At 40.3% G+C, this 27,902-nt stretch overlaps 1 protein-coding gene and 1 long non-coding RNA gene across 3 annotated transcripts; one reads left to right on the top strand and one right to left on the bottom strand.

Moving 5' to 3' along the window:
• Positions 1–27,776, bottom strand: ulk2 (unc-51 like autophagy activating kinase 2). Of its 2 annotated transcripts, XM_083548781.1 has the most exons (27): positions 26,733–27,742; positions 23,511–23,603; positions 23,350–23,391; positions 16,089–16,121; positions 14,666–14,702; positions 13,706–13,879; positions 13,449–13,522; positions 13,246–13,347; positions 12,961–13,019; positions 12,755–12,837; positions 12,087–12,137; positions 11,914–12,002; positions 11,584–11,755; positions 11,426–11,486; positions 8,952–9,101; positions 7,798–7,943; positions 7,512–7,595; positions 5,909–6,180; positions 5,627–5,823; positions 4,961–5,070; positions 3,966–4,100; positions 3,507–3,718; positions 3,180–3,358; positions 2,741–2,859; positions 2,316–2,473; positions 2,093–2,228; positions 664–1,440 (listed from the first exon to the last, which is right to left on the bottom strand). In XM_083548781.1, exons 1-27 carry the CDS (start codon positions 26,820–26,822, stop codon positions 1,376–1,378), a joined length of 3,123 nt encoding a protein of 1,040 aa, XP_083404907.1. In that variant the 5' UTR covers positions 26,823–27,742; the 3' UTR covers positions 664–1,375. The 2 variants fall into 2 exon arrangements, with proteins under 2 accessions (XP_083404908.1, XP_083404907.1); XM_083548782.1 differs by lacking the exon at positions 3,966–4,100 and having other exon boundaries at positions 1–1,440; positions 26,733–27,776.
• Positions 20,151–20,812, top strand: LOC310730044. Its single transcript, XR_014534719.1, has 2 exons — positions 20,151–20,204; positions 20,674–20,812. It is a non-coding gene; the product is annotated as an uncharacterized lncRNA (long non-coding RNA).
• Positions 27,777–27,902: the final 126 nt, after the last annotated feature.

The raw sequence follows: 27,902 nt of genomic DNA, 5'->3' as shown, positions 1-27,902 counted from the left end.
GGAGATCACCAGAAGGTTCTTATTAACACATGTACAAGTGAAAGCAGTCTACGTCTGCAGTGCTTTCAGTTCAGTTGTTTTTTTTTAAACTGGCCTTTTAGGGCAGATGTGACACATACACACCAACACCCGCATACACACATATGTACAGTATCATACATACAAACACACAGAGCCAGGGAAAGGCAAAGCCAGTTTGGCTGCTTACTGCTTTGCGGAGAGTTTTCACATTAGCATTTCTGCTTCGTTTCCGCATCCGATTGCACTCCAAAAAGGAATGTACTTCATAGAGCACAGGGTTTTCTGAAGTCTGAGCTGCCATGCAAAGACAAACATGAGGTCTCTTCCTTGAGGGCTGCATAAGAGTCTGAATGGCAGTAGTGGATAAGTATCAAACCGCTAAAAAAATAATAAAATGACTTGTGCTCTTGGATTGAGTGGCAGAGAATCCCGCTCGTATAACTGCCTTCATTCCGAATCGAACAAAAAAACAACCATCACACGTGCACATTCAAATATTTACAGGTCACAAACGTCAGTTTGTATGTATATATATCCTCGGTGGATAGTATATAGTTTTTTATATTACCAAAAAAAAAAAAAAAAAGGAACTACTCAAGTATCTTGACCGTTATCGTAGATAAACTGATCCTGATCGCCGAGTAAACTCTTCTCCCTGCTCATAACAGGCGTTTTATTGTCTCTTTACAGCCTCTTCAGCCAGGCAGCAAGTCAAGCCATGGAGAGCAACTCAGTGTGGGTTCTAGCATAAGCCATGTCCACGTCTGTGTCAATAAAGTGCTTATGTTTTTGAAATAAAAAGATAATGTTATAAATCTCAGGCTCCCGTGCTAAAGACAGCCGAGTACGTGTGCGTGTGTACTAATTACAGTCCGACCAAAGTCAAGAAAAGCATTTAAACATAACACTAATTTCCTCCTAAAATCAATAAATATTTACACTACAACAGAATACAGTATTTAAAAAAAGTACATAAAAACACAGACCAGTCATCAGTGTAAAAAGAGGAAAAATCTGTAAGATTTGTTCTGTGGAGAACTGCTGAAAAAACATACAGGGGAGGTCCAGTGCCTCTTCCTTTGAGAACAGAATCTGTATTGTTGTTGCATTTTATCTTTGGTAGTGATTTGGTGGAAGAGGTCCTTCGTAAAAAAAAAAAAAAAAACAATAATAATACTTGTTCTGTAGGTCCTGGTGATTTTGGAAAAAAAATAATAAATTAAATTTAAAAAATTAAGAAGGAAAAGTGCTCTGGCTGCTACGAAGTGGTAGAAGTGGGAGTGAGGAGGTCCTTTAGTCTGAGCGAGTTGTAGGGAGGATGGTCCCTGTGGTCACTGGGGTGTGTCTGAGGGTTCTATTCATACAACGTGACAGTGCAGTAACACAATGCAGAGATCCTCCGGTCCACACTCGCCTTATCTGTACACACACACACACACACACACACACACACACACACACACACACACACACACACACACACACACACATACAAAAAAGACACATATAACTCAACTACATTTTGCAAATCAGTCGCTCCTTTTTCTTTATGAGTGTATAAAACCATAAACACCAACCAGGGTTGAGCTTGTGCTCTGTCTACTCAGCATAAACCAACAGTTCAGCCTCAGTTCAACCACAAGCAGAACATTTAGAGGAATAAATGACGGAAGAAACTCCTGACTTTAACTTGACACAAAACCTGTGGCCTTATTTACACAATTTTTGGAAGTAGATAAAAAATAGGGTTTTGGGCTCATGATAATGTTTTCGATTAATAGATCAGTGTGTTAAGAGTAATATTAGAGTCTTTATACATAAACTGAGTTGATTAACAAAGAGTCTTGTGACAAAAATGATAATAAGAACATTACAATAACGCTATAATAAATCATAGTACTTTGGATATTTAAATACATTTGAAGGCAAAGAATTTAGTATTTTTACTCAAGTGAATTTGAATGTTTTGTAAATACTTTTACTGGAGTAATATTTTACTTTAACTGGTTTGTGTACTTTGTGCACCACTGGTGAGAAGTAATGGGAGTACAGTATGTGCTGCTACACTCACACTTGGTGACGTTCTCGATGTCTGCCGGATCCTGCAAGATCTTCGCGAGACCCTCCAAAAGCATTGCGGCTTTGTTGTAGCGGTACGCAATGTCCTCTGTCTGCTGGAACATCTCGTCCAGTGCTGCCGACTGGACCTGTCCCAGACACACAGATCCGTGTCAATGTCCAACACTGAGACACAGAGATGTGTACGAGTGCATGCGATCGTCTGTTTTACTCACCATCTCCACGGCATGGTTGTATATGAGCTTCTCAGCAGTCACGCTGTTGATCTCGTCCACAAAGCGCTGCTTGTCTGAGAAGAAGTTATTGAGTTTGTCCGTGAGCTGGCGGCACAGAGAGATGCAGCTCTTGTAGCGCTCGTTCAGGCTTTTAACCACTGCAGAACACAGGAGTAGAGATTAAAACATTTTTTATGAATGCGTCTCTGGTTAATGATATTTGTAATTATTTTTGTCAAAAAGACCATAGATTTGACAGTGGATTATTCCAGAGATTTTTTTCTATTTTATCCATTTTCAGCCAATTCTTATCCAAGCCAATTTTGATGTATGTGGTTTTACTGTCACTTATATACTTGTGGGGATATTCGAGTTCACCAAGATATAATAACCCGCTTTTATACACACACATCGAGGTACCTCACCTTGTTTGACAGCGCTGGAGGGGTTCAGCTTGGCAGATTTGATCTGAGATTTGGCCAGGTGCAGAGAGGAAGCGAGCAGCTGTGCAGCCTTCATGTACAGCACCAGCTGCTCCACTTGCCTACAGTGAGTGATATAATGAAGTATTAAATCAGTGCTTGGATACGTGCGATGTGCAGGTTCGCGAATGCATGCGCTTCAGACATCTTTCACACTGTACTCTGATTAACACTGTACCATTTGAAGCAAGGTTAACAAAAATTAGATAGATGTCTTCTCTGTGGAATATTCTAATGCAAACTCATTTGGCTCAGTTTTATTAAAAAGTAATTAGTTAAATTAAGTGAAATTTAGCATAAATTTCTGATAGCCGATAAAATAACAGATGGAGCTGCTATGTGTTTGTGCATGCAAATACGTAGGTCGCTGTGTGTATCTCACCCCCACTCCTTGCTGAGCTGGCTGATCTGGTCCACCACAACACTCTCCTGAGGAGGGTAAAGTGAGGCTGCGGAAATGCCAAGGTCTGCTCCTCCTGCTCTCACAGCAGCCATCTCCAACACACAGTCCGTAAAGGACAACATCATCCGCAGATGCATTAGTGTGTCTGTGTGCTCTCTCTGCCAAAACACGAACAAACGCACACACTTGTATTAGAGTCACATCACTAATTACTAGACCTTCTTCAGTTTTAATGAGCTGCATTTACAGGTTCCTTTACAGTGAACCATGCCTTGTTTTAGTGTTACACAATAGTTAATGTCTCACCTCCATCAGTGTTTCTTCTGGGAGCTCAGGAGCCTCGAAAGTGATGAACCCATCAAGGCTCGGTGGAGAGGTGCCATAAGGGACATACCGTAGGCTGCTGGGGGCTGCTTCTGCCCCAGGTGGAGAACTACCCATAGCAATAGCAGGAGGAGAACCTGTGCATACCTTTCCACTTGTGGAGATCAGCGAGCCTGCTGAACTGTTGGACCCCACTGCAAAAAGACACAAACACACATACGCACAATGTATCAACAATTACACCTACATAAAAGTAAAGAGTCAGGTGTTATAAGAAGCTACACCAACATTATACCACAAACGCAGCTTTTTTGATGTAATGCCTTATTTGTTTGTTATTATATTTAGAATCAGTGCAGCAGATACAGAGCACACATCCATAGATGTTCAGTGGTGGTGGTGGTGGTGGCATGGTCAGCAGTAGCGAGTTAAAGCTCTCACCTGATGTGGTGCGAGGGCGTGTGCTCAGGTGACTGCAAGTGGGAGGGGTGATGCTGTTTGGGGGCGAGCCTACTGTGAATAATACAGTACGGGGACTCGCACCGCCCTCTGCCAAACCACATGACCCTGCAGGGGCTAAGGGTGGTACACACACAAATACACACACACACACACAACACACAACACACACACACACACACACACACACACACACACACACACACACACACACATAACAAAGGGGTCAGGACCCAGGGCAGCATTACACACACCGAAAGCCAATCAAAGAGGCCCATGCAAAGGACAAGCTGTACATGTGAAGCTTTTTGATGTAGAAACATACTGAATTGGATTTAAGACATAAGCACAATGCAAACCTACATAAAAAACAACAATGTACAACAGCAGAGATTCCATGACATGCCTTGTTTTCTTGGTCATCCAATGACTGCTTAGCAACTACTGATTACTCTTACCTTGCTGTATTACCCTTTCTATTATCTTGTGTTATGCCCATTAGCTGAAAACAGACACTGTAACCTATTGACCCTTTTGTTTAAGGACGAATATTCATTTTCAGTGTGACTTAATAAGGCATGCCCATTAAAAATCTTCAGCCTTAACGACACAACAAACATCAGCCTTAACGACACAAAAATGAACACAGTAGATAAAAGAAGCTTGTTTAAAAAAAAAAAAAAAAAAAAAGGCGCATTTTGGCATATTGTCATCATTTGCTTTGAAGAAATTCAAAGTTTAAATATCTTCCCTGACACTCAATGAATGTTCTGCCATGTCATTTCACCTAAAACCTTGATCCTGAATTGCAAAACCTGATTTACAATGGGAGCTCTATATGATATTGGGTCCAGACTTTTTTTTTTTAGAAGCCAGAACAGTGATTGACTGGCCAAATATTAAATAGCAAGAATGTTTACTTGCTTATCAAGCGCAATAAATCTATTCTATTCTATATAATGGCACTGAACAGTTACCTGTGTCCATAGGTCTCTCTGTGTTGAGGCTGTCTGTACTGCCCTGGTACGTCTGTCCTCCCAGAGTGATTCTCACAGGCTGCTCTGACAAACGCCCTGCACTCACAGACCTGATTAGAACAAGAAAACTTATATATTAATGATGATTGTCTAGATGAAAGCAGTGCATGGTGTAAAAGGGAAGGCATCACAGAAAGGCTGTTAATGTGCTACAGCATGCAGCAGTGATTCTATGTATAAAATTAGGCTTGTCTCAATCCCTTGAAACCTATTTTGTCTTCAGATACGATTCAAACAAGTATGAGTACGAGTTGTACTGAAGACAACTAGAACTGTATTGTTTGCCTGTTCCTGTAGGATATCAAAAAAGCACACTTCTGTGATTTTTCAGCTCCTACACCAAATCAGTGCTGCTCTCGCCATTAAAATTTAGCCAAACACAGCTTTTCTATTACACCCTCTAAATTTTTATGGACATAGTATATGCCAAATAGCAAATTCAATAAAACTGGTGCACACCAAACCCATGCACATTCTATTAAGTGATAAGTGTTTTATAATTAGGATCCAGGGAAGCAGCTACTAGAATATGAATTAATATATAATAATATTAATATATATTAAAGAAAATGGATAAAGAATAAGAAACAGAAGTTGTGCTCATACCTGCCAAAGGTAGTTTTGGTGCTCTCTGAAGCTGAATGTCGCCCGCTGGGGTACGGGGACCAGTGGTGGGGGCAGATCTCCCTGGCATCAGTGGACATCTTACTGGAGTTAGGGCTGTCCACTATGCCCTGTTGAGAAGCCAAGGCCATGAGGTTGCACGAGGCCTGAGTTTTGGGGATTTTGAAAGGAGCAGTTGTCTGTAAAACAAAAGTAGTCAAAATATTTGGAGTCTAGTAACATGCACAAATCTATCTCTATTTGCTATGTTTTCGTTAAAGGTACCTTAGTTGGTGAGCCAATGATGGTGGGCAGGGGGGACTTCTGCAGCCAATCAGAGGTGCGGGGCGAGGAGCCAAGGTGCTTGGTGGGGGAGGTCCCCAGGTTACCAGGGCGTCCCAGCTGTGGTGAGTGGGTTGGAGGATATGCTAATGCAGTAGGCTGCACAGGATCAGAGAGCTGCTTGTACAGCTTCTGCTTGTTTTGGTAGACGTCGGTCAGAGTGGGTGCACTCTGGAGACGAGCGCCCAGTAACTGAGATGGGGGTACAGGGGAACCTGTAAAAAAAATTAATAAATAAAGATAAATGAATCTCTTTCATAGACCATTTCAACGGCCATTCGTTCATGTAAGGAAGTGACGTCTTTGTTTCCGGTTAGCTAACGTGCAAATTAAAAACATAATTCTATAATAATATAATATATATAATATAATATGATAATTATACAAGTCTGGACATGGTACTTCAGGTAAACGTGTAATGTTCTGAGTAAGTTGTCGCCTCAATGTCTGATTTAATTAACCCTAACCCTAGCTTTTATAAATATCATAACTGTTCTGTTTTATTCAGACTTAAAAAGTATGTGTAAGTCATTTTGTTTTGACAGATCCGTGCTTTAAAAATGGCACCACCGGAAAAAATGCTTTAGGACCAGACATGCACAGTATCAACTCAACGCTTTTTTTTTATTGTTTATTTCCTTAAAATGTTTGTTAGAAATGTCTTTTAATATTAAAGTCATGTTTTCATTTTCCAGCAGACCTGACTGCATGCTATGACCATTAGATGGCACCACCATCTATACAAGATCTCAACGCCTCAGGGAACCGCCAATGTCACTGCAGCAGGAGAGGTTACTGAGTGCATTTTAACTTGACTTCAAACTATGAACTGTATTCCAGCTTGTAGAATTCATGACCCCTATTATAAACACAGTCTTTGACACACACACACTGATGGATAACAAAACAGGTAGAAATAAAGACCTGTTCTAAATCAGAAATACAGTTCCTGGAAGGGTTTCCAGATTGCATTTCCACTGTACTACAAACACCATGATCATAATGTATGACTGCTAGAGTCATGTTTACTGTGTATTAAATGTTACTTTGTGCTGTGAATATACTGTTAATACAATGTTTATATCATGGTAAACTACATAGCCAAAATGATTATACAATGTATTAAATATTTATATCGTGATACACTACATGGCTGAAAGTTTAAATATTTCATTATATATTTATACTTTGGTCCAGCATATAGCCAAAAGTTTGTGGACACATGAAATTCACACCTATATGTGGGTTTTTTCCAAACTGGGAATATACTGGGGTTTACTTATTAAAAACTGCAAAAACTGACTGTATACACACTGGTGCACTCTATCAGCATGACAGGAATATAAATGATTCTCTGAACTATGGCCCAGAAACTAAATTGCCTTATTTACTGTGGAGGGAAGGAGCCTAAACCTAATCTCTTTTATATTTTGTCTGAACTATGACTGCGCATAAACATTGTGGACGTTGAAGAAACTTACAGTTTTAAGGAAATCCTAATATGGCTTTAAGGTAAAGGGGTACTTCCCGCACGTGGTCCGCTTACCACTAGAGGAGCTGCGGGTGCGTGCCTCATGACCGTGGGGATGTCCACAACAGCAGTGGCCCAGCTGTTCAGGAATAGTAGCCACTGAACAAAACACACATACAGACATGTCAGGACATGTGCTAATGCAAACAAACTCCTCCTCCCAAAAAGTGGTCAACTCCCTGGCAACCTCTATATACATCATATAGATAGAGACAGAAAAAGGGAGAGAGAGAAGAGGGCAAAGAACATTTTCATTTAAAGAAAACAAAGGATAAATAGAAAAAGAAAAGGATATTCTTACCCAGTGGAGAAGGCGAGTATGGACGGGAGCTGCCAGTGGAGAGTCTTCGTCCCACAGTCTGGGCAGCATCGGCACAGCTGGGGGACCCGGAGGCAGTTTTTGGGAATCCCATAGGGCTAGTGTTGGAGCGCCGCACTGTGCCAAACCTGCACCCACACGACAGACCATAAATATTTAAACATCATACTATAGATTAGCTTTACTTCATCATTGCATGATGGTGAATAAGCACTAAATGATAATAGTGATACAATATTAGCTACAAAAATAGACATCTTCAGTGTTTTTCACAGAGCACCATTTTCACCATTACCATTCAAATCTCATAGGATGGTTATATGTGCCTTCCTTACCGCGCATTAATCGCACTGTAATTTGCAGGCAAACATGGCAGACGCTAAAACCGAATCACAAAAAAAACAAAAAAAAAACAGAAAGCTCCTTGGCTCAGTTCCTTTGCCTTTTCCTTGTGCAACTAATATGAAAATCCTTACGCTGGCTCTGAGTGCCAGCTCTTACCAGAAATCAGTGCAATGCTCTTGTAATCTGTCCTGCTACAACTTGTTGGAAATTTTGTACAGCTTTCCCAGTAACATTGGAAAACAAACATGACTCATGAAATCCTTGTGGCAGTCATCTCATACGCACTGGTATGCAGTTGTCTTTAGCACAGCCACTAGCGGTGTGGGGTAAAGCCGTGCTCACAGGAGTATAGGTCATGTGTTTCATTCTTTTTTTTTATATGCAGTCAGGAGAACGGAAGTGGGGCAGCAGCTGTAGCCTGGCAGCAGGGGCTGAGTTTGCATCTATTCTGGAGGTGGTGGAGGTAAAGCAGGATTAATCCCAAAGCTCCCACTGGCCACCTGCCTAAACCTAACCAGCCACATGCTGAGACAATCGACCTGCAGACAAAAGCTGCATCTTCCTTTCTCTTCCTCTCTTTAACTGCTATTGACTATTATATCCACCCCCTCTCCCTATTGTTTGCAAATTCTCTACACACATTTGCCACTACAAAGTCGAAGAGTTGATGAAGCCTGGACGTTAAGCCTTTTAAGCATCAACAGTTCTTGGAAGAAAGGCCTGGCCTGTAGATATGCTACACACTGTTAGTGTTCAACCCAAAATCTGATCCCTATGTCAAAGAGTCTCACCTGGGTGAGCCGTAGAGCGTGGTGCTGGGGCTGCTGGAGAGGTTCTGCTTGATCCGCTGGTAGTTGCGCACCTGAGTGGGCACCGGGATCGGGGTGGTCTCCGCTCGAGGGGACACCACAGGGTTTTGGCCTGAAGAGGGCTGCAGCTGCCTGGAAAAAGTAGAAGAAAATCCAGTGATCAACTCCGCATGTTCCATCATGAATTTAATCATGAGGGCATTTGTTCAATTGTTAAAAAATACCTTTGATAACAAAACAAAAAAAAAACTGCATTTGAACAACTAAAACAAAAATAAAGTAAAGCAACCGATGTGACTAAAGTAAGGACTCTGAGATCTTTGTTTCACAGAGTGTTGACTGGGAGCTTGTTTTCATACAGGAGGAAAAAACGTTTCCTGTTTAATGGGCCTGGCCAAGCAGCAGAGGGAAGAGAAATCATGTAAACACATGCATCTCCAGCCAATCAGAAAGAAAGGAGGAGCTTGGGATCTGCCCATGTGCATATGAGGGCTAAGCCAGGGCCTCCCACTTCCACCAGTCACACTGAGAGAGAAAAAAAAAAAGCTCATTTGCAAATTTTTTTGTTTTCTATACAGTACAACATGTCTTGGACAAAAGTCATGCGTGGGTCACATAAGGTGTCGAGGTTTTACGCAGAGTTTAGCTCGAGGGACCAAACGGCTAAAACATCAAATGTATTTTTGAGAGCTGGGGAGGTTCATAAAAGGAGGAGCAAAGACAACAGTACATTTGAGCCGTACAAGGACAAGCAGCTACACAAAGACAGTCTCTTTGTTTAATCCAAAGTCAGTTCAGCATGGCACAGCACGATGTTCTAAAAGAAAAAAAAAATCCGAGCAGAAAGCTCAAACTGCTTTTTTGAAATACCCCAGGGCATTACAAAACCAACACCAGACAGACAGGATCAGAGTAGTTATCATCAGGTATTAAAAAAAGGTTACTTTTATTCTACAGTGTGTGTTTTTACAGATCAGTGTGAACTAGCACCTGGCTTTGTGAGTCTGTCTGGAGGTAGTAATGATCCGCTTGCCCCCTAAAAGCAACAGTCTTGAGATTCAACACACAAACAATAAACACCAGGCGCTGTCAATATACATGTGTGCACTTCATGGGAACACTGTGTTGAACTGTAGCAAACAACTCCAGGAAAAATGTGCGGCTCTCCTGGAGGAGCTGGCACTCTTCCAAAATATTGCATGAGACTTTACACACACGAGTGTATTGAGAAACACTGCACGGCCTGCTGCTCAGCCAGCTCACCCACATATACACAAAGAATGTCTCATGCTGTGTTTGGAGCACAGAGAAAGGGGACAAGCAAAACATAGCATGTGTGTTTGTGTGCTTGTGTTAGCAAGAACGAAGAAAATCAACATGGATAAAACCAATCAACTTGCGGCAAATGAGGAAGTGAATTTATATTTAAAAATATAACAAATCCAGAACAGTTCTAGTAATATATCCGTCATTCTCGTCAAATTTCAGCAGCTGTACAATTGGGAAAAGTACTGCATAAACTGGGTACCAATTAACTTTCTTCTGGTGATAAGTGATGAGTCAGTGATGAAGCTTGTGGTTGCACAAAGAGAGTGTTTTTTTTTTGTTTGTTGTTTTTTTTTTACCTCAGGCGAGGCGACAGCGACTGATGTGGATGATGCAGAAAATCAGTTTGCAACTCGAGTGGAACTAAAATAAAATGTCATTTTTTACAGTAACCAGATATGACCGGTGCGATGTTCATTGCCCATCAGAAAGCTGTCCATTTTTCCCATCATTCAGGTGTTCTCATCTAGATTTCCACCAAAATTCTTAGAAACGAATGAAAAATTTTTTGTCTTTGTCATACTGCAAAAGCAATATTTTTGTCCAAATTTCTATAATAAAGGTCTTTTATCTGTCTCTGTTCTCAAAGAAAAACAATTCTGTTCTGTGATATATTCTGGTCCTTTTTTCCATTTTTATTACAGTAAAAATAACTGGCATTTGTGACTAAACGCTTCTCATTCTGCTAATATTCACAAAAGGATAAGCTGTCACCACAAACGCTCGCTTTGACACCCTTGTGATTCGCACGCTGCCTGAGATACGTCAGCTAGCTTCAGTGCAGAAATAGCAGATGCATCACGCTAGGTCATGTTGCCATAGTGGAATCTGCTGTCTTTTTTCAACCTCATGACCAAGTAACTTAGAAGGTGAGGAGTGAATCCATCTGTGCTGAGAAGACAGGCAGGAAAATATGCAAATCCGTATCTTCTTGGTTTGCTATGAAATAAATGAATCTTTACACTTACATTACACTGGTATAAGCGAAGGGGCTTAGAGCTGAATACCTCTGCTCTATACATTGCATGGTCTGATCACACAAGCAAAATTATGTGCAAAGTCTGTTGTTGTTTGAATAACCTGGTTACAGAGCATGTGAGATTCGGGAATGGCACAGAGGTCAAACTCACCCTCCGCACAGCAGAAACTCACTGGACGGTCTACGGCCAGTGGCTCCCAATGGCAGATCATCTGAGGAGATAAGTTTAAGAGAAGTGGGTTACTCTCAGTGCATGCAAACAGCTGGCCATATAAAGTGTGTGTGTGTACTGATGTAGGTCTAACTCACAGGACTGTTCTCCGGATAGGTGCGGCACCAGCACAAAGTCGTCCGTATCGCAGGAGGAGTTCTTGCTGCTGGTGCTGCCACCGGACTCTTTAGACAACTGCAGGTAGTTGGGAGGGCCGAGTGGTGGAGAGGAGAGCACGTCTTCAGGCAGAGTCTGCATGTCCGGTAACAACTGCGGCAAAGAAGTGGGAAAACAATAGCTTACCTGGTGTTGAGTCAGCGACAACACTGCTAATCCTCTCATGCATCATAACGTGAAGGCATTCGCGTAACCGTGCAGAACAGCTGCAGTGGCGTGAGAGTTTAAAAGGGATAAAGTGATTAACTCACCGGAGGTGAGACGTAACGACAGGAGGGCGAGCTGCCACAAGCGCTCTCCGATATGGAGCTGGGGCATGCAGGCACTGGCATCGGACAAGCTGAGAGAACGGAAAACTTTCTTGGTTATCAGGTCAACAACTCTCCGCCATGAAAAAATGTTGCTATCTATTTATTATTCTCACATTTTTTGATGTTCGATGTTTGTTTCATGAAGGGATGGCTGAAGAATGTGTCTGCAAGAAGTAAAGGAGAGCAAAGGGCAGTGAGTGACAAAACAGAAATCTCCTAAATAAAAAACGCACAGTTCCTGGATCAGAACCTGCTGATTGTGAGTTCCCACTACAACGTAGGGACCAGAATCACAATAATACACAGCGGACATAAAAAGCTTCAAAAATGAATATGCATTGTTCTCCATTGTCTTACTTTGCTGTGTAAACGGATTATATAATTATGTAACTCTTACCTACGGAGACCAATATCATGCTTCAAGTGTTTTTTGTCACTGAAAGCATGCACAAAACATTTAGAGTATTTTGTAAAAGCAAATATGACCTGCGATGTTCCATTTTATAAGACATTCATTACCGCCACTAATATAAAACAAGCTTTAGTAATTACTCAATATCGAATTATTATTATTAAATTTTTTATGCAGTGAATGAATCAAAACCAGGTCTGCTGCCTCTGGAAGAAAACCAGCTAAAGCTACTTGGTTCCTGAAAATGTTCATGGGTTCTCTAAAAGATGGATGGAAAGAGCCCTGATATTGAATAATACATGTGTCAGTAAAGTTCATGACAATAAGCAATCCATTCATCACAGCCCAATATAGAAAAGCTGAACTGACCAAAATCCATCCGGTCCTTCTGATTCCTCTGTAGTAAACCCAGCAGCAGATCAGAAAGAGGAGGAGATGTTTCCCTTGGGATGCTGAAAGCAGGAAGGAAGAGCTCTTTAGTTATGATGTAAATAGATGGTGTATTACAGTCTAGTTTAAGTGTTATAAGTTGCATCTCCTCCAGTAACAGCACTGTGAGTTATGCTTCTTCTTACTTTGGCACCAGTGTCTTGTTTTTCTCATAGAACATCCTCAGGTCCTGTGGGCTGTTGGCCTATGAGAACCGGAGCAGAAAAGGGATACTAGAACATAAATTGCACAACAGTATGACCACAACAATAATATACAGAATTGCAGCTGACAGTGTTTTGGCTTTACAGAAATCTGTTCCACCACAATGACTTGCTATATGAATGTAACATTTCTGTGGTCCTCACAATGCTGCTGAGAAAAACCCATTTCTGGTTAAACAAGCTAAAAAGCATCTACCAGACTCTGACCTGAAAGGGTGGCTTCCCCACGAGACACTGATAAACAACAGTCCCAATGCTCCACAGGTCTGCTTTGGCATCATAATTCTGGGACATTATTACTTCTGGAGCCTGGAGGAGAAAACAGGGGGCATAATCAATGAAGCAACGCAAACAATATGTGAAAGTGTCAAGCAGAAGTGAGGTGTGAATAGATGCCGGAGGGAGCTCACCATGTACATAGGGGAACCACACAAAGTGGCTGCCATCATGTTACTCTGAAGATAGCGTGCAAAGCCAAAGTCAGCTGCAGAACACAGAAAATGTTTATTAGTACATCTTTGGTTTATAACACATTTGCATTCATATTATGCTTTTCACTTACAGAAATCCACCACATAAAGATGCTTTGTCCAATACACCCAGCCATTATTACAGCCCTGCTACATGTGCACAGTGTACTAGGTATATATATATACGAGGCGATTACCAATTTTAATGCGGATGCCACTGACGCTTGATTTCTTGCGGCCCGTGTAGGATAGGAGGATGTTCTGGGGTTTGAGGTCTCGGTGGATGATACCCTTGCTGTTAAGGATGCGCATGGCTGCTGCTATTTGCTGGAGAAAGATCCTCAGGGTGTCCTCTCGCAAAGTGCCCTTAGCTGGAACAACACAGAGGTAGAGCTGCTGAGAGAGCCTTTTCTACATGCACTACAGCTCTGAGAGCTAACACGGATGAGCGTCTACAGCATAGAACATGTGTGCATCCTGTACCCTGTTGCATTTAAGGTCCATTAACGCTTTAGATTCCTGAGAATGCATTTTTCATGCACAAGTGTAGCTGCTGTGTCAGGTGCACTTTTACACAGTACTGGTTTGGTTGTTGGTCCCCTGTTACAGCTAAACATTACTAAAATACTAAGCCGTTAAGAGGATTTGATTCCCTCAAGTCTACTCAGTGCACAGTAACAAACAACTGAAGATTTTTATAATGAAGGAACGGTTGAGTAATTCGCAGAAAGGGCGGGTGCGAGGCTGAGACATGCTGCACCCTGCCATCTGACGCTGTTTCTTTCACCTGGACAAAACCTGTTAGGTAATAATAATGAACTCCAATCACTCAGGATACAGCTCAGCTGCTCTTTATCTCATGCACACTTACAAAGAAACTCTTTAGGAGCTCGGATGAATCAAAACAAGGGGATACAACGACACCTAGGAACATTTTGAATGATGGCCAGCTCATAAAATGGTACAAGGCCAACTGTAGGCAATAAACATTACACTGATCACTAGGAAACAGAAAATCCCAACATAGCGAGAGGGACATCATCAGTACTAGATGACTTTAGTACTAGACGACTGACTGCTGGGCTCAGGCACATGCCTGAGTACTACACATTATCAACACTGTGAGGCTACATGCCGAATTAATTTGAAGTTCTTACCTTGTAAATAGTCTGCCAGATCTCCTCCATTACAAAACTGTAACACACAAGAAATTGCATTCTGATTCCCAGCATATGTAAAAATACAAAAATTTAGACAAGGATTTAGAAATATGAGGAGTAAAGAAAAAGGCAGGCAGAACAATGTGATCTTCAATTAATCTTATATGAAGTGATGCTGTGTTACAGCTTCCTCTGCACAGAGGCAGTTAATCTCCTTATGACAGGAAGAGCTGAAGGAGAAGAAAGGAAACACTCACTGAGTTCTTCATACAGAACAGCATTATACACTGCCGAAAGGTTTCTAAGGCCAACGATAGTAACTACTCAAATTACATGCTGATCAGACGTTTTTTAAAGGTTTTTGTTGATTCAGATTAACTTGTCACCAGTACGAGATTGTGTTGTCTAAATAAGTGATAAAACACTTGGTGTTGTGCTAAAATAAGAAAATAATCAGCGCTGTAGTGAAATGTAATGAAGTGATTCTTTTTTCAATAACACCACATCCATAACAGAGATTTGTTTCACCTCTTATACCACTGCAAGTGACAAAATGTGATTACAGATTTTTATTTACAAAAAAATAAGGCGTTTTAATTTTAAGTACTCAAAGCAAATGAATTGCTGACTACAATCATTCTCCCAGCAGCCTATGTTTTTTTTTACCCTCTTAAAGTTAATAAGAGATGCTGCTGCTTTTTTTATTATACCATGTGAACACAAAACCCTGTGTCCTGAAGATTTCTCAATGGTGAAAAACCTACTGACAAAAACAACCTCCTGACTCTTCAGACTCCCTCCATAAAAGTTTAAAATATTACATAAAACATCACAATATTCTATTTTTTAACATATATATATATATAAAATGTATTTATTATTATTATTTTTTTTTTTTAAACAGTATCATTTCAATATAAGACTGCATTACTATTAGTATTAAATTGGCTGTCATTGTAGTGACTGTTACAGAAAATTAATCACCACTTTCCAAACAATCACAGAACAGCACTGTGGTATAAATGTTGATAAACCTTAAATAATTTGGAGACTTGTACAGATTAAAATGTAAACATCTACCTGCGTCCAGCATTATAACCAAACACTCAACTCAGCTAGAGTAATCTCTGTGTTCATACAGAAGCAGGTGGCCGCTTGTTTTGTATTTTATTGAGCAGGACAGAGTTGAAATCAAAGTTGATGGATTTGTTTTTCAGGATAGGCTTCGCTGGAAAGGTATTTTTAGTTTGGTGGACAGTTTGTTTTTCCTTCAACCATTCCAGTGTTAAGCAATAGCACTCGCTGGGTCATGTGACTCACTGGGCCAAGTTTGACATGAACATCAAGGACATGAGGTAAGAAGACAGACAGAAAAACAAAGAGATGGTGATGATGATAAAATCGATGATGTTGTACTTACCTCCATTACAAGAAAAACAAAATTAGGTGTTTCCTGGAAGAAAAAAAGAAGGAAAAAGGCATCAGACAAATCAGACATCATTTACCTTTGCCCAGACACATATAATAGTGCATAGAAAGGGAGCGTAGAGACAGGATATAAATTAAAACATTATGGGATTGTGTTACCATAAACAAGCCGCCTCTAATCCTCGGAGTTCATGACCGCAGACCTGAAGTTTTGCCAAGGGTCAAAATCCATATTAGGATACAGTAGCTACTTCATGTACAAAGACGTTTTTTATTATATGTAGGCTGCCAAAAACACGGTGACTCTATGTCCTATTTTACAGTCTCCAGCACAGATCCTGACATTTTCTAAAGCTTACCGTAATTTTCAGACTATAAAGCGCACCCATATATAAGCCGCACCCACTGAATTTTTACAAATATTTTTATTTTTAACATAAATAAGCCGCACCTGTCTATAAGCCGACACTAATGAACTTTACACAGGCTTTAACGAAAGACACGTTACACACGGTGAAACACGTGAAATATGTTGCGCTTCCTTTAGGAGCATAGCGGTATTTTGGGAATAGCATGCCACTGCATTTTTCCAGTATTACTGCGTGTGTTCAAGACGAGGATTATGTCCTTATTATTTTCTGATGCTCATTTCTAAGTTTCTTTGACTAACCCGTAACGCTGTTGCCAAGAAAAATAAAAAAGCACGAGTTTTGGAAACCTGTTTGTGTTTATATGATTTCTGTTGTAACTGGAGTTAGCGAGCTCTCCCTTCACCCAGACTCAACGCGTTACAACGGCTTGTATCTAAACAGTAGCCTACCAAGAAAATCATTGTTCACTGTCTTCCTCCTTCCTTTCACAACTATTTCTCTCGGGAGTTTATCTTTTGGCATCGTCGTCGGTTGATAAAAACGTTTTTTTTTCCCGATGCCGTGCAGCTCAGAACACAGGTGAGGTGCGTTTTTTCGTTTCCGTTCGGAAATTTTATTGGTCTTATGTTATGGGGTTTAGTTTTTTGTCTTGAAGTTTGTGAAACCGGGAAAAACCCAGGAAAAATTTATAAATTAGCCGCTTCGTAGTTTAAGCCGCAAGGTTCAAAACGTGGGAAAAAAGTAGCAGCTTATAGTCCGAAAAATACGGTATATTTAAACTCAGATGACTGGTGCTCCGATATGTATAAAGTAAGATTTAAATAGCATGTGACAATCATGTGATCACAAACCTCCATCTTTTCTTTGCATTTATAATATTTACTAATTTATACTCTGATTAATTATACAGGAAAATGTGGCATATATATATATATATATATATATATATATATATATATATATATATATATATATATATATATATATATATATATATATATGTGTGTGTGTGTGTGTGTGTGTGTGTGTGTGTGTGTGTGTGTGTGTGTGTGTGTGTGTGTGTGTGAGTGAGAGGGATTTACAGTAAAGAGTGCAGGACCAGTAATCAATGCTCCAGCTGCCATCTTGGCTTTAGCTCCTCATTAACTCTCTCACTCGGGCTGATATTCTCTCACACACATTTGTATGCCAAAGCTGAACTCGAGACCATTCATTTGTCTCAGTCAGAGAGGGCAAAAGTACCTCTACAGCCCACTATTTATCTGCAGTAAAGGGGGGGGGAATGCCTTTCTTCTATGCTAATGACTTCTCAGAAAAGCCTGTCTCAAGCAGAGATTCACTTTATTTGAGTGTAAATAGTTTGGTCCGTCCTCCCCCATTCTTCCTCAAAATGATGATTTCCTGCTGCAACTTCACTGTGGTTCCAGTAATGGGACACGGTTATGGAATAGCACATTAAACATGCGACAACCAACAACTGACTGTACATAAGGAGTTGTTAGGAGTTGGTGCTAGTGGGGGAAAAAAGGGAAGGGCTGGGTTAATGATGTTCACCAGTTCACCTCAATGGCAAACTGTCTGTTATGAGGATAATGTGGAACTGAATAACTTTTTAAATGCATGCTTTTCCAAATGCATTTCAGAGGACATGCATAAGGTTTAGTGTGACATGCCTGGTAGGACGTCATGATCAAGTGTGGGCTGGACAAAAATCTAAAAACAAACAGTGCTAAAGTCCAAACAGACACGCGCACACACGCACACACACAGACACACACACACACAACAGCACTGCCATGATCTCCCAGGCATTTCTTCCACTGTATTTTTATTGGCAAGGGATTACTCTTGGTATCTTGCCTAATAAATGATGTGTGACTAGGCCTCATATTAGTAGTAGCTATTATTATATAAACAGACATTTGATTTACAGAATAAATCAGACACTATATCCTAAAACAAATGTACATGACAAACACATAGTTTCTCACTCAAACTCATTTCCAGTTCCTTTATAACCTCTTAGCTATCTGTAAGGTGAGGATTAAAAAAAAATGTTATTCCACTGTTTTTTACAAACTGTTTGTAAGATCTAGAAGTTCCTGGGGTTCATGACTGTGAAGTACAAGATTGTGAATCGACCACCATTGTAATCTTGATTTGTCAGGGTGCATCCATATAAGCACATCCTGCTGCAAATCTATGGACAATAATATGGGGATCGTGGCTTCTTTTACTGTTATACCAACTTTTACTTTCCTGGGAAAGGCTTTCCAGTAGATTTTGGAGTGTTTTTTTGCAGGGATTTGTGCTCATTCAACCACAAGTGCATTAGTGTAACTAGGCAGTGGTGATGCTGTAGGTGAGGCAGCCAGAGGTGCGACCAGCATAGCACAGTTCATTCTAAAGGGCAATTGTCATGCTGGAACCGGGTTAGATGTCTCAGTTCCAGTAAATGGAAATTGCAAAAAAAAAAAAAAAGGAAGACACTTGTGTGCTTGCAAAGGTCTGTAAAAGTCCCACATACTAGTGTGATGGTCAGGTATCTCCTAACGCAATATGAACAAAAGTGGCCACTTGACTGTAAGATTTGTATGTGCTTTTTGAACATTCCATTCCACATTTAAATCCCATTTGCTGTTATAATAACTCCACTCATGAGCGAACATGTGCCACTAGATTTTAAAGTGTGCTTGAGGAGACTTTTTACTCATTTAACTACAATGTTGTTAGTAAAGCCAGGTACTGTTGTAGGGTGAGATGAGCAAGTCTGGGATGCAGTCAGCATTCCAATTCATTCCAAAGGTATTCAATAGGGTTATGGTCAAAGCTCTTTAGCAGGCGACTTTGGATCTTCCACTCCAACCCCTGCATACCATATCTTAACGGAGCTGGCTTTGCGTACAGGGGCATTTTCGAGGTTTAGGTCTCCTAGTTTAAGTAAAGTAAAGTAAAAATGTAATGCTACCACATCCAAAGACTTCCTATACAATTGTGTGCCTCTAAGTTTGGGGCGGGAAAAACAACACATGACTGAAGAAGTCTGGTGTCCTAATACTTCTTATCATATTTTGGCCGCATGGGGCATTAGAAAAACAGGGCATTAAAAAAATTATACACTTCTGGAGATTCTCTTATAGGAAAGTAAACAAAAACAGGGTGTTTAAATGCAATGTAAAGTAAAACTGAGTTTAATTACTCACAACTCACTCTTATAGCAAGCTGCCATTGTTTCGTGTGTAAAAAGATAGACATTGTAGTTTAATATTGTACTCATTCGGAACAAGTACTTTTCTGTCATCACTTTCGTGACTTTAAGCAGTTGTTCCCTCAGCAGCAACTCTCTTTTTCTCTCTCAAAGTTATTAAGACAAAAGAATAATGCAGCTTGTCATATTGCTGAGAAACCATCTGTCCTAAAGACTCTCCTGTGGTGGAAAACCTACTCACTATTTACAAACATGTTATTATATCAGTCATGTATTGTGCAGCTTCTTAAGTACTAGTCCCTGTTGAACAATTGTTCCTGTAGAAATATTTACGTATTCGAACGAAATATAAACCTGTGACTTGAATTACAAGCAACACCACCATTTGAGCAATGATGTTATCGAAAAAAATATATATATACATTGTGACCAATCAGATTTGAGTATTTATAACTACAACTTTTATATATTTTTTAGGACGGCACATAGTGAACATTCTTTGAGGTTAATGTTTGGATGAATTTAAAAGGTGAGTTGGTAGGTGCTGTACTATAACTAGATCTTTGTCAGATATGAGGAGCATACAGGCACACACATTCAAACGTTTATACATTGCATACAGTAGACACACACATATCCATATACATCTCAAACCCTGTTTTCATATATCCATCCCATATGGAGCTAACACACACACACACACACACACACACACACACACACACACACACACACACACACACACAATACCTACATTGTAATTCTAAGCAAGCAGTTTCCAAGAAGGAAGCCTACGATGGACCAAAAAAACAAGGGCTTGCTCAGTCAAACTGTAGTTAAATAATAATTATAAAGATAAATACAACACTCGTCAGATTGTGCTAAACTATGTGACTGTTACATTCCTGAAAAGGCTGAACCCAAGCTCCTCCTGTTCCTTATTTTCTTTCACCATGTGCTTTTTCATACAAAAGTAAACCCCTCCCACTGCTTTCCAGGAACTGGAGAAAAAAGAATGAAGCAATCCGCCGTCAGAGGGGACACTGTGTTCCACAACAGGACGTTCAGGTTATGTTTTGATGGGTCGATAGGAGACTGCAACTCTTCGAATTTACAATAAACAAACTTTGAACCTCTTACTTGCTTATGTTCTATGCTTAGAGCCCAGATCTTCGTTTTAATCACTTGCCTGCGAGTCGAACATTCGAGGTACACGTTATAGGGGAACATATACAAAAATATTTCTGAACCTATTAACTTATCTATTAGAGGAAAATGTATGCTTATTATAGGCAGTCCGCACCCTGTTCCTGTTATTACAGCGCACCAAGCCTCCTCTGCACCATGCAGAGCTTTGATAGGAGCTATACAGCTCTTACTATAGGGCTATAATTAAGAGCGCTGAACAGACAGACCCATTCAGAAAAAAATACAGTACCATTAGCTCTCAAATCTTAAGCGAACCTGTGCCCTACGTATAGAACTATAATTTTATTTTAGACTCCTTGTCGACAACCATAATTCAAGCCTCTAATTTCTATTGCCTTTCAAGGAAATGGGTAGTTTATAAGCAGATTCAATGTTCACACATTAAAGCAAAATCAACGCACAATAACACTTGAACGCATGTCTTTAATAAAGCATCTCTGGCAGGAAAATAAAGTGAACCCTGAACAATCAATAACAGGCATCATAACAAAACAAAACAAAAGCGACAGCAAAGAATGGACATATTTTAAAGCACAGCGCACAGTGCTGGCGCTTCCCACTTTACACATTCCACTTTGTGTAATCAAATTAAAATACTGCTGGAACGTATAAGGAATCTGCAGAACGTATTGGTTTCAGTTACTATTTTAGATTAAAGAAATACATTCAAGGAACAATCATTGCTCATTATTTACACATAAGAACTCACAGCCCTCTTTTAATAGCTCTATCAGTTGACCGAGCATGTGTATTTAAAGCTCGCGGCCAAATATCACAGCATGTGGTATCCTGGTAAACAACTAATGAACCGCCGCGTGCCGTCACTGGCCCCACTTCTCCATTTCCAACATGGAGGAAAAGTATTAAAGCTAGTCGGATCGTTCGGCAATAACGAGTGACTACCCAAAGCATATTATTGTGGAAGTCCCATGATAATTTCTGTCAGTAAATAAAAGTGAGAGATGTGACGAAGACATGCAACATACTCGTGCTTAAGTTAAAGAATGAAAAGGGTAGCGTAAAGGCCACCGTCAGCACTGATGTTTCGGAGTGGGAGTGTTACATAAGGACGTTATGTGGGATGAGACTGGGGAACAACTCTCCTCTCACGAGTGTGTGGAAATCTGGGTCTATTTCGTTCCTCGAAGCCAGAAGACATCGGGCGACTGAATCCAGATGAGCCCAATTAAACCCCAGGCTGCTTCTCAACAGCCACTGTTATACCCCGGGCTGCTTCTCAGCAGCCATTATTATTCATCTAGCCGTAAACATAGTTGAACACATGAATCATTAAGATGAGGATTAGGGCCAGTGGAGCGACACAATATGTCCTATACCATACCTTTGTGAATAAACATTTCAAGACTAAGTCATTGTGGAACGGTTAAAGGGCAGCGAGGGTACTGAAAAGGAAAATTTGCTTTAGTACTTGAAGGAATTGGTTCACCTTCAGCACTTGATAATAGTATAATAAACAGAGTATAATCTAATTTTAAGGCGTACAGTAAGACTTTTGCACGGAAAGATCACATTTTCCCTATTTCCCATTTCAGAGCATTGCAGTACAGTAATCATACAAACACCTTTATACAGTATTTATTAATATTTGGAAATACAAACAGGAGATTATAAGTCAGGATAAACCAGGGTGCATTACGATATCGAATAAGACTCTGTAATAAGCACATTCATCTCTTCACCTCTTCACTATGTAAATAATCAAACACAAAGGCATGCTGTTATAGGAAACTAATCCACACCAACCTTGTGGGTTCCTTTTGTTTTATTCCTTTTACACCACAATGGTTTGGCAATTATTCCAAGTTACATTTTATGTTGAGTTACTTTTGTTACATGCTGTGGAACGTCTGGGAGACAAGTTGGTGTGTGTTATAACTTGTGTGACAGCAGCTTGTTCCCTTAAAAGCCTTTCTTTGTGTTTTATACAGATGATATCACGATAGTCATAAATTGGCAACAAGATTAATAAATAAATCATTGGCTATGACACTGGAGACTCCTTCCATTAATTGTTACACAAACAGAAATCCTCACTATATCCAAGTTTTTTATTGATTCATTTATAACCATATTTTATCCGTTCGTTATTAGGTGCAGCATCTGCCATCCCTGTGAATGAGCCGTTGCTATGGAAACAATAAGGTATTAAAATGAGCGCATTAATATGAACCTATCATTTATATAACAGCAGGTACTACTGGCGAGCCGCTGTTACATAAATCCACAGCTTCACATTCAAGGATTCGAGAACCCTGCGGTATAGATTAGTGAATGGTTGTGTCCTCAGATGTTCTTTTTTCAAACACTAAGAGGAGAGACATGTCTTAGCGCACAAGAGAGGCATTGTAAGAATTGGCAGCCACCTTTGCGCAGATGTACAGCAAATAAAAAAAAAAAAACCATGAATGAACAGCAAAACAAATCTGAATGTGATGTTTGCCTACCTGGACATCATAAAGTGCCACAATGTTCTCATGCTGCAGTTCCTAAAGAGAAGGAATGAACCGAGACCAACAGCTTAGCTTTTCCAAACAAACCAAAATTGCTGAACAGGACAATTTGAACATGATGAAACTCTGTAACAAGGCTTTCAGTAGTAACTCACCTTCAAAATTTTGATCTCCTTCCCAAGCAGAATCTGAGATTTGGAGAGGTTCTTCTTGTTAATGCTCTTGATAGCCACTTCCCATTCTGTCTTCTGATGATGGATTGATTGAAAAAAGACAGACAGCCACTGATTACACATCTGTGCTTAACAAGGCATGAAAACAAAGACTACAGGACACAGGTGGTGTTATTGGAAAATAATTAACAATCAATAATCCTCATTATTTTCTCTGTCCTGAAGACATTTACTCTGCTTACACAACAACAACAGGCTGATGATAAAAATAAGAGGTGATTAATCAACAATATGTTACTTTTTAACTATTTATAGTTATATTTAGTGGTCTGAAACACAGGAAGTCCTTTCCAAGACGTCCCCTCAGGTCCTTTTTAACTTTATAAGACAATAGAACACACAATTTGCTCTTTTACTCAGAAACCATAAAGCATAAGGTCCTGAAAGCTCTCCTGTGTTGTAAAAACGTATTGACTTCTACAAAGCCCTGAAACTGGAGACTCCTTCCAAAAAAGTATAAATAAACATTTCCTTACAGGAAACATCACAGAATCACCATTAGACATTGGCATATATTTGGTTTTATTTTGTTAAAGAACAGCAATGTGGTTAATATATAAATAAATAAGCAGGTTAATTCCAAGCTGCACTCCTAAAAAATTCATAGCCTGGCAGATTTCAGTCACTTGTAGATACACTTAACCCATAAAAGAAAAGTCGGACAAGAATTGCGTGACCAAATCAGACCATCAGCTGAGTGGAAATCTATGAGCAGAAGGGATTAATAGGAGATGTTCCTCTGTGCCCTGGGTCACTGCCTACATGCAAGAATGACATCAGTCAGGCAATTTCAATAAAAGCCTGCTCAGCAAAGCATGAAAGCAAAATAGGCAGGCAATTTCCAAGCAGACTCCACACACTCCTCCTTTTTTGGGTCGAATCATTTACAGTTCAGTTCAGAAAAGCTCATCTATCCTCGACTAAAGCCTCGGCTCCAACCCGACCCTAACATCCAGTACGACACCATCTGCACATAATAGACAGGTGTGTAAATTAGTGTGACAGTAGAAGCCTTCCAAAATAATTACTCAGTTAAATGTCCAAGGGAATCTATCAGCCATTTTCTATCTCATCAGGTAATAAAATGACTCCTGCACTCCTGCCAAAATGAAAAGCCAAAAACAGAGGAAATCAAGAGAAAGATTGTGTGATATGACATTTTTATTCCAGCCTAAATTTTCTGTATAATAAGCCTTTTCACGTGTGCAATCCTCCGTATCAGCAGTGTTGTACTGACATTGTGGAATGCAGGGAAAACCGATCTCTGTCAGCAGTTTTACAGCGAAATTTGAACAAAATAAGTGTCTCAGTTAGCATATTTAGGATTTTCTTAGGGTCCAACTGGCAATTAACCAAACAAGTTGTTAACCAAACATTGTTCTTCTTTTAATCATAGCATAAGCCTGCATTATTTAGTTGCCAATTCAGTTTCATAAGAATTTAAGCAGTATCCAAAGACAGTAAACTCTACGGATTCAGTCCCCGGATCTACACCATTCACCAAAAACATTCAACAAAACCATGGGAAGTATAATTTAGAGCTCGTCCTGTAGTGGATTTTACCAATATTTAGGTTGTATCACACGTGCCGATAGCCGATAAATCAGCCGAAAGTTTTTAAAAGGGATACTGAATAGAAAAAACAAACAAATGTAATACTACATGTAAAATAGTAGTGAACTTTTTAATAAACATTAAAAAAAAGTACTTAATCATGAAAATGTGCTAAATTAAATACATATGAATATATTAATTATATTAATACATTTTGATTAACAAATCAACATCACGTTGCATCAGTGATTTGCATCTAGAGTCCGCTCTTGTACAGAATAACGCAACCCGGAAAAACTATCACTATGGATTTTTGACCTCTAATATAGATGACTAATTACAGAACCATAACTGCAAATTACTGCACAAAAAATCTAATCTCTATCGCACCCTTTTTAATCTTTACATCAAAGATAAATGCGTAATGGGATGCGTGTTCAATACATTTATTCCGGTCCTATTTATGACCACCTGATACGGCACAAATACACAAGGCAAATCCGTCCCTCTGCAGGCTGCTTGTTTTTAACCTGTGCAAAACATTACAGGTGCAATGGCAACATAACCAAGGACACCTTTTGTCTTATGCAAAGTACAAAATCTGTGTTTACAGACATTCATGAACACCACTTAGCAAAAGGTTTAAACATTCATATATATGTAAAAAACCTAATTTCTAATTCCTTTACTCTTCTAACAATCCCCACTTCTCTGGGAGGACTTTCCACTCGTTTTTAAAATATTTCTGAGGAAAAGAGAAAAGTCAGGGACTGATATTGAGTGATGAGCCCTGGGAAGGGTGTTGTAGTTTATCCCAAAAGTGTTCATTGGGGTTGAGATCATGGCTTGGTGCAGGACACTCGAGGTCTTCTACTCCAACCTCAGCAAACCACAAATCTTCATCGCTTTGTGCACAGGAGTTTGATCATGTGAGAACAATTTTTGGTGTCTCAGTTCTATTCAAGGGGAGGTTTAATGCTACGGTACACAAAGATCTTCTGTACCATCGCGTGCTTTTAAGTTCATCATTTTAAGTTTGGAGAAGACCATTTTAAAAAAAAATCAGGTCCAATACCGCACCATTATAGACCTCGATACTGTCACACACACAGTCATTTTAGTCGATTAACATTTCAAGCCCCAAATCCACTGAAGTATCACGATGATCATAACATTACAGCTCCAATTTTTTAAAGATCATAAACAATCATCAGTGATATAATATTTGATTAAGTTTTGAACTGATGTGTTCAATTTGTGGCTTCCTTTTCCCCCCCCAGGCTTTGGAGCTGTCTTTTATGAATGAATGAATGAATGAATGATGCAGGTGTCTATTCACTGCCTGGACACATTCAGTGAGAAACAACAAAAACAAACAAACATGAGTTCAACCATCATGTTTTATTTCCACTCCTTATAACAATTGTATCCACCCTGCAATTGTAAATTTATAATAATATAAATACCAAAGCGAGACAGATTTCCAGGGCAGAGCTCTGACCCAGATTTGGACGCCTGGCTGAAAAGACAAGAGATGTCTCTCTGCAGAACGTGGGAGAAAAAAAAAAAGACAAGACATCATTCAATTACCTTTTTATGTCTTCCCTTGAAGACGACCGCGAAGGCTCCGTGTCCTATCAGGTCTTTCCGGCTGTACTCGAAGTCTCCAACCGTCTCCATGTCTGTCCACAGTGTGTCCCGGGGAGAAATACAGGCCAATTGAGGAGGAGGAGGAGGGGACAGTTTTAGCACTAGCTAAGGCTGAACCTGATGTCCTTTCTGTCCCCCATGCCCCAGACAGCTCGCATGAATAATAAAACACAGCTGTCTCTTCGTACAGCGAGCTATCTAATGTAATCTAATGTAAAATATGAAGCGTGTATGATCCGCGTCCACACACACACAAGCCTTTGTGTTTGGGTTTGTGTTGGGTTGAGGCGTTAGCTACAGTAGGCGCAGACTGCAGTAATAATAGATGGAGATCTGAAGGAGCTTGCTTGTTCCTTCTGGCTCGCCTAAGCTGTCATTTTCTGACCCACTTAAGCACCTTCGAGTCTCCGTCGGAAGCAGTCGTCCGAGGCGACGACCTACATGGTGTCAGAGGAGTTTCTTTTCACCCACGAACAGTGGGACGGAGAGCCGCGACTCTGGGCTGGAGCTCATCAGTGTGAAGCTCATGACAGGCGTCCGAAAGGTCAAACAATAAAGCGGAATAAAGGCGATTTTTCGTTAATAACTCTCGATGGAGAGAGCGTGCAGGAGCACAGTCGTGGAACCAGTCGGAGAAATGTACAAGCAGCTCCGCAGAACAACACCACAATGCGAGCATCGATTATAAGAGTCCTGCACGGTTCCAGGAAATAACGGAGAAACGCTGATGATCCTCAACATCCACACACACACACACACACACACAGCACAGGACTAGGCGTTTATTCAGCTCCAGGTTCCCCAGTCCTTCCGAGAAATCTTATCTGTCTTTGACCAAATGCCTTTGTTTGTTCTTGAATAACAATAATAAATAATGATCCACAGAGACACGGTCAGTCTGGAGCGCTGCCTGTATTCAGGCTTCACCGCCACTAACTCACACTGACACTGAGGCGCTTCCTGTGCGCGAGACTTGACGTAACTGCAGACATGTCCTACATCATAATAAAGTGTGCATCCGCGAGCCGGGGCGCGCCTCCGCGACTCCCTCCGCCACCGGCAATAGTTCTCGTACTTTACTGCCTTCTCCTCCTCCTGCTCTTCTTTTTT

Source organism: Silurus aristotelis (genome assembly GCF_946808225.1).
Source record: "Silurus aristotelis genome assembly, chromosome: 8".
NCBI classification, from domain to species: Eukaryota; Metazoa; Chordata; class Actinopteri; order Siluriformes; family Siluridae; genus Silurus; species Silurus aristotelis.
This window is presented reverse-complemented; position numbering and strand designations above follow the sequence as displayed.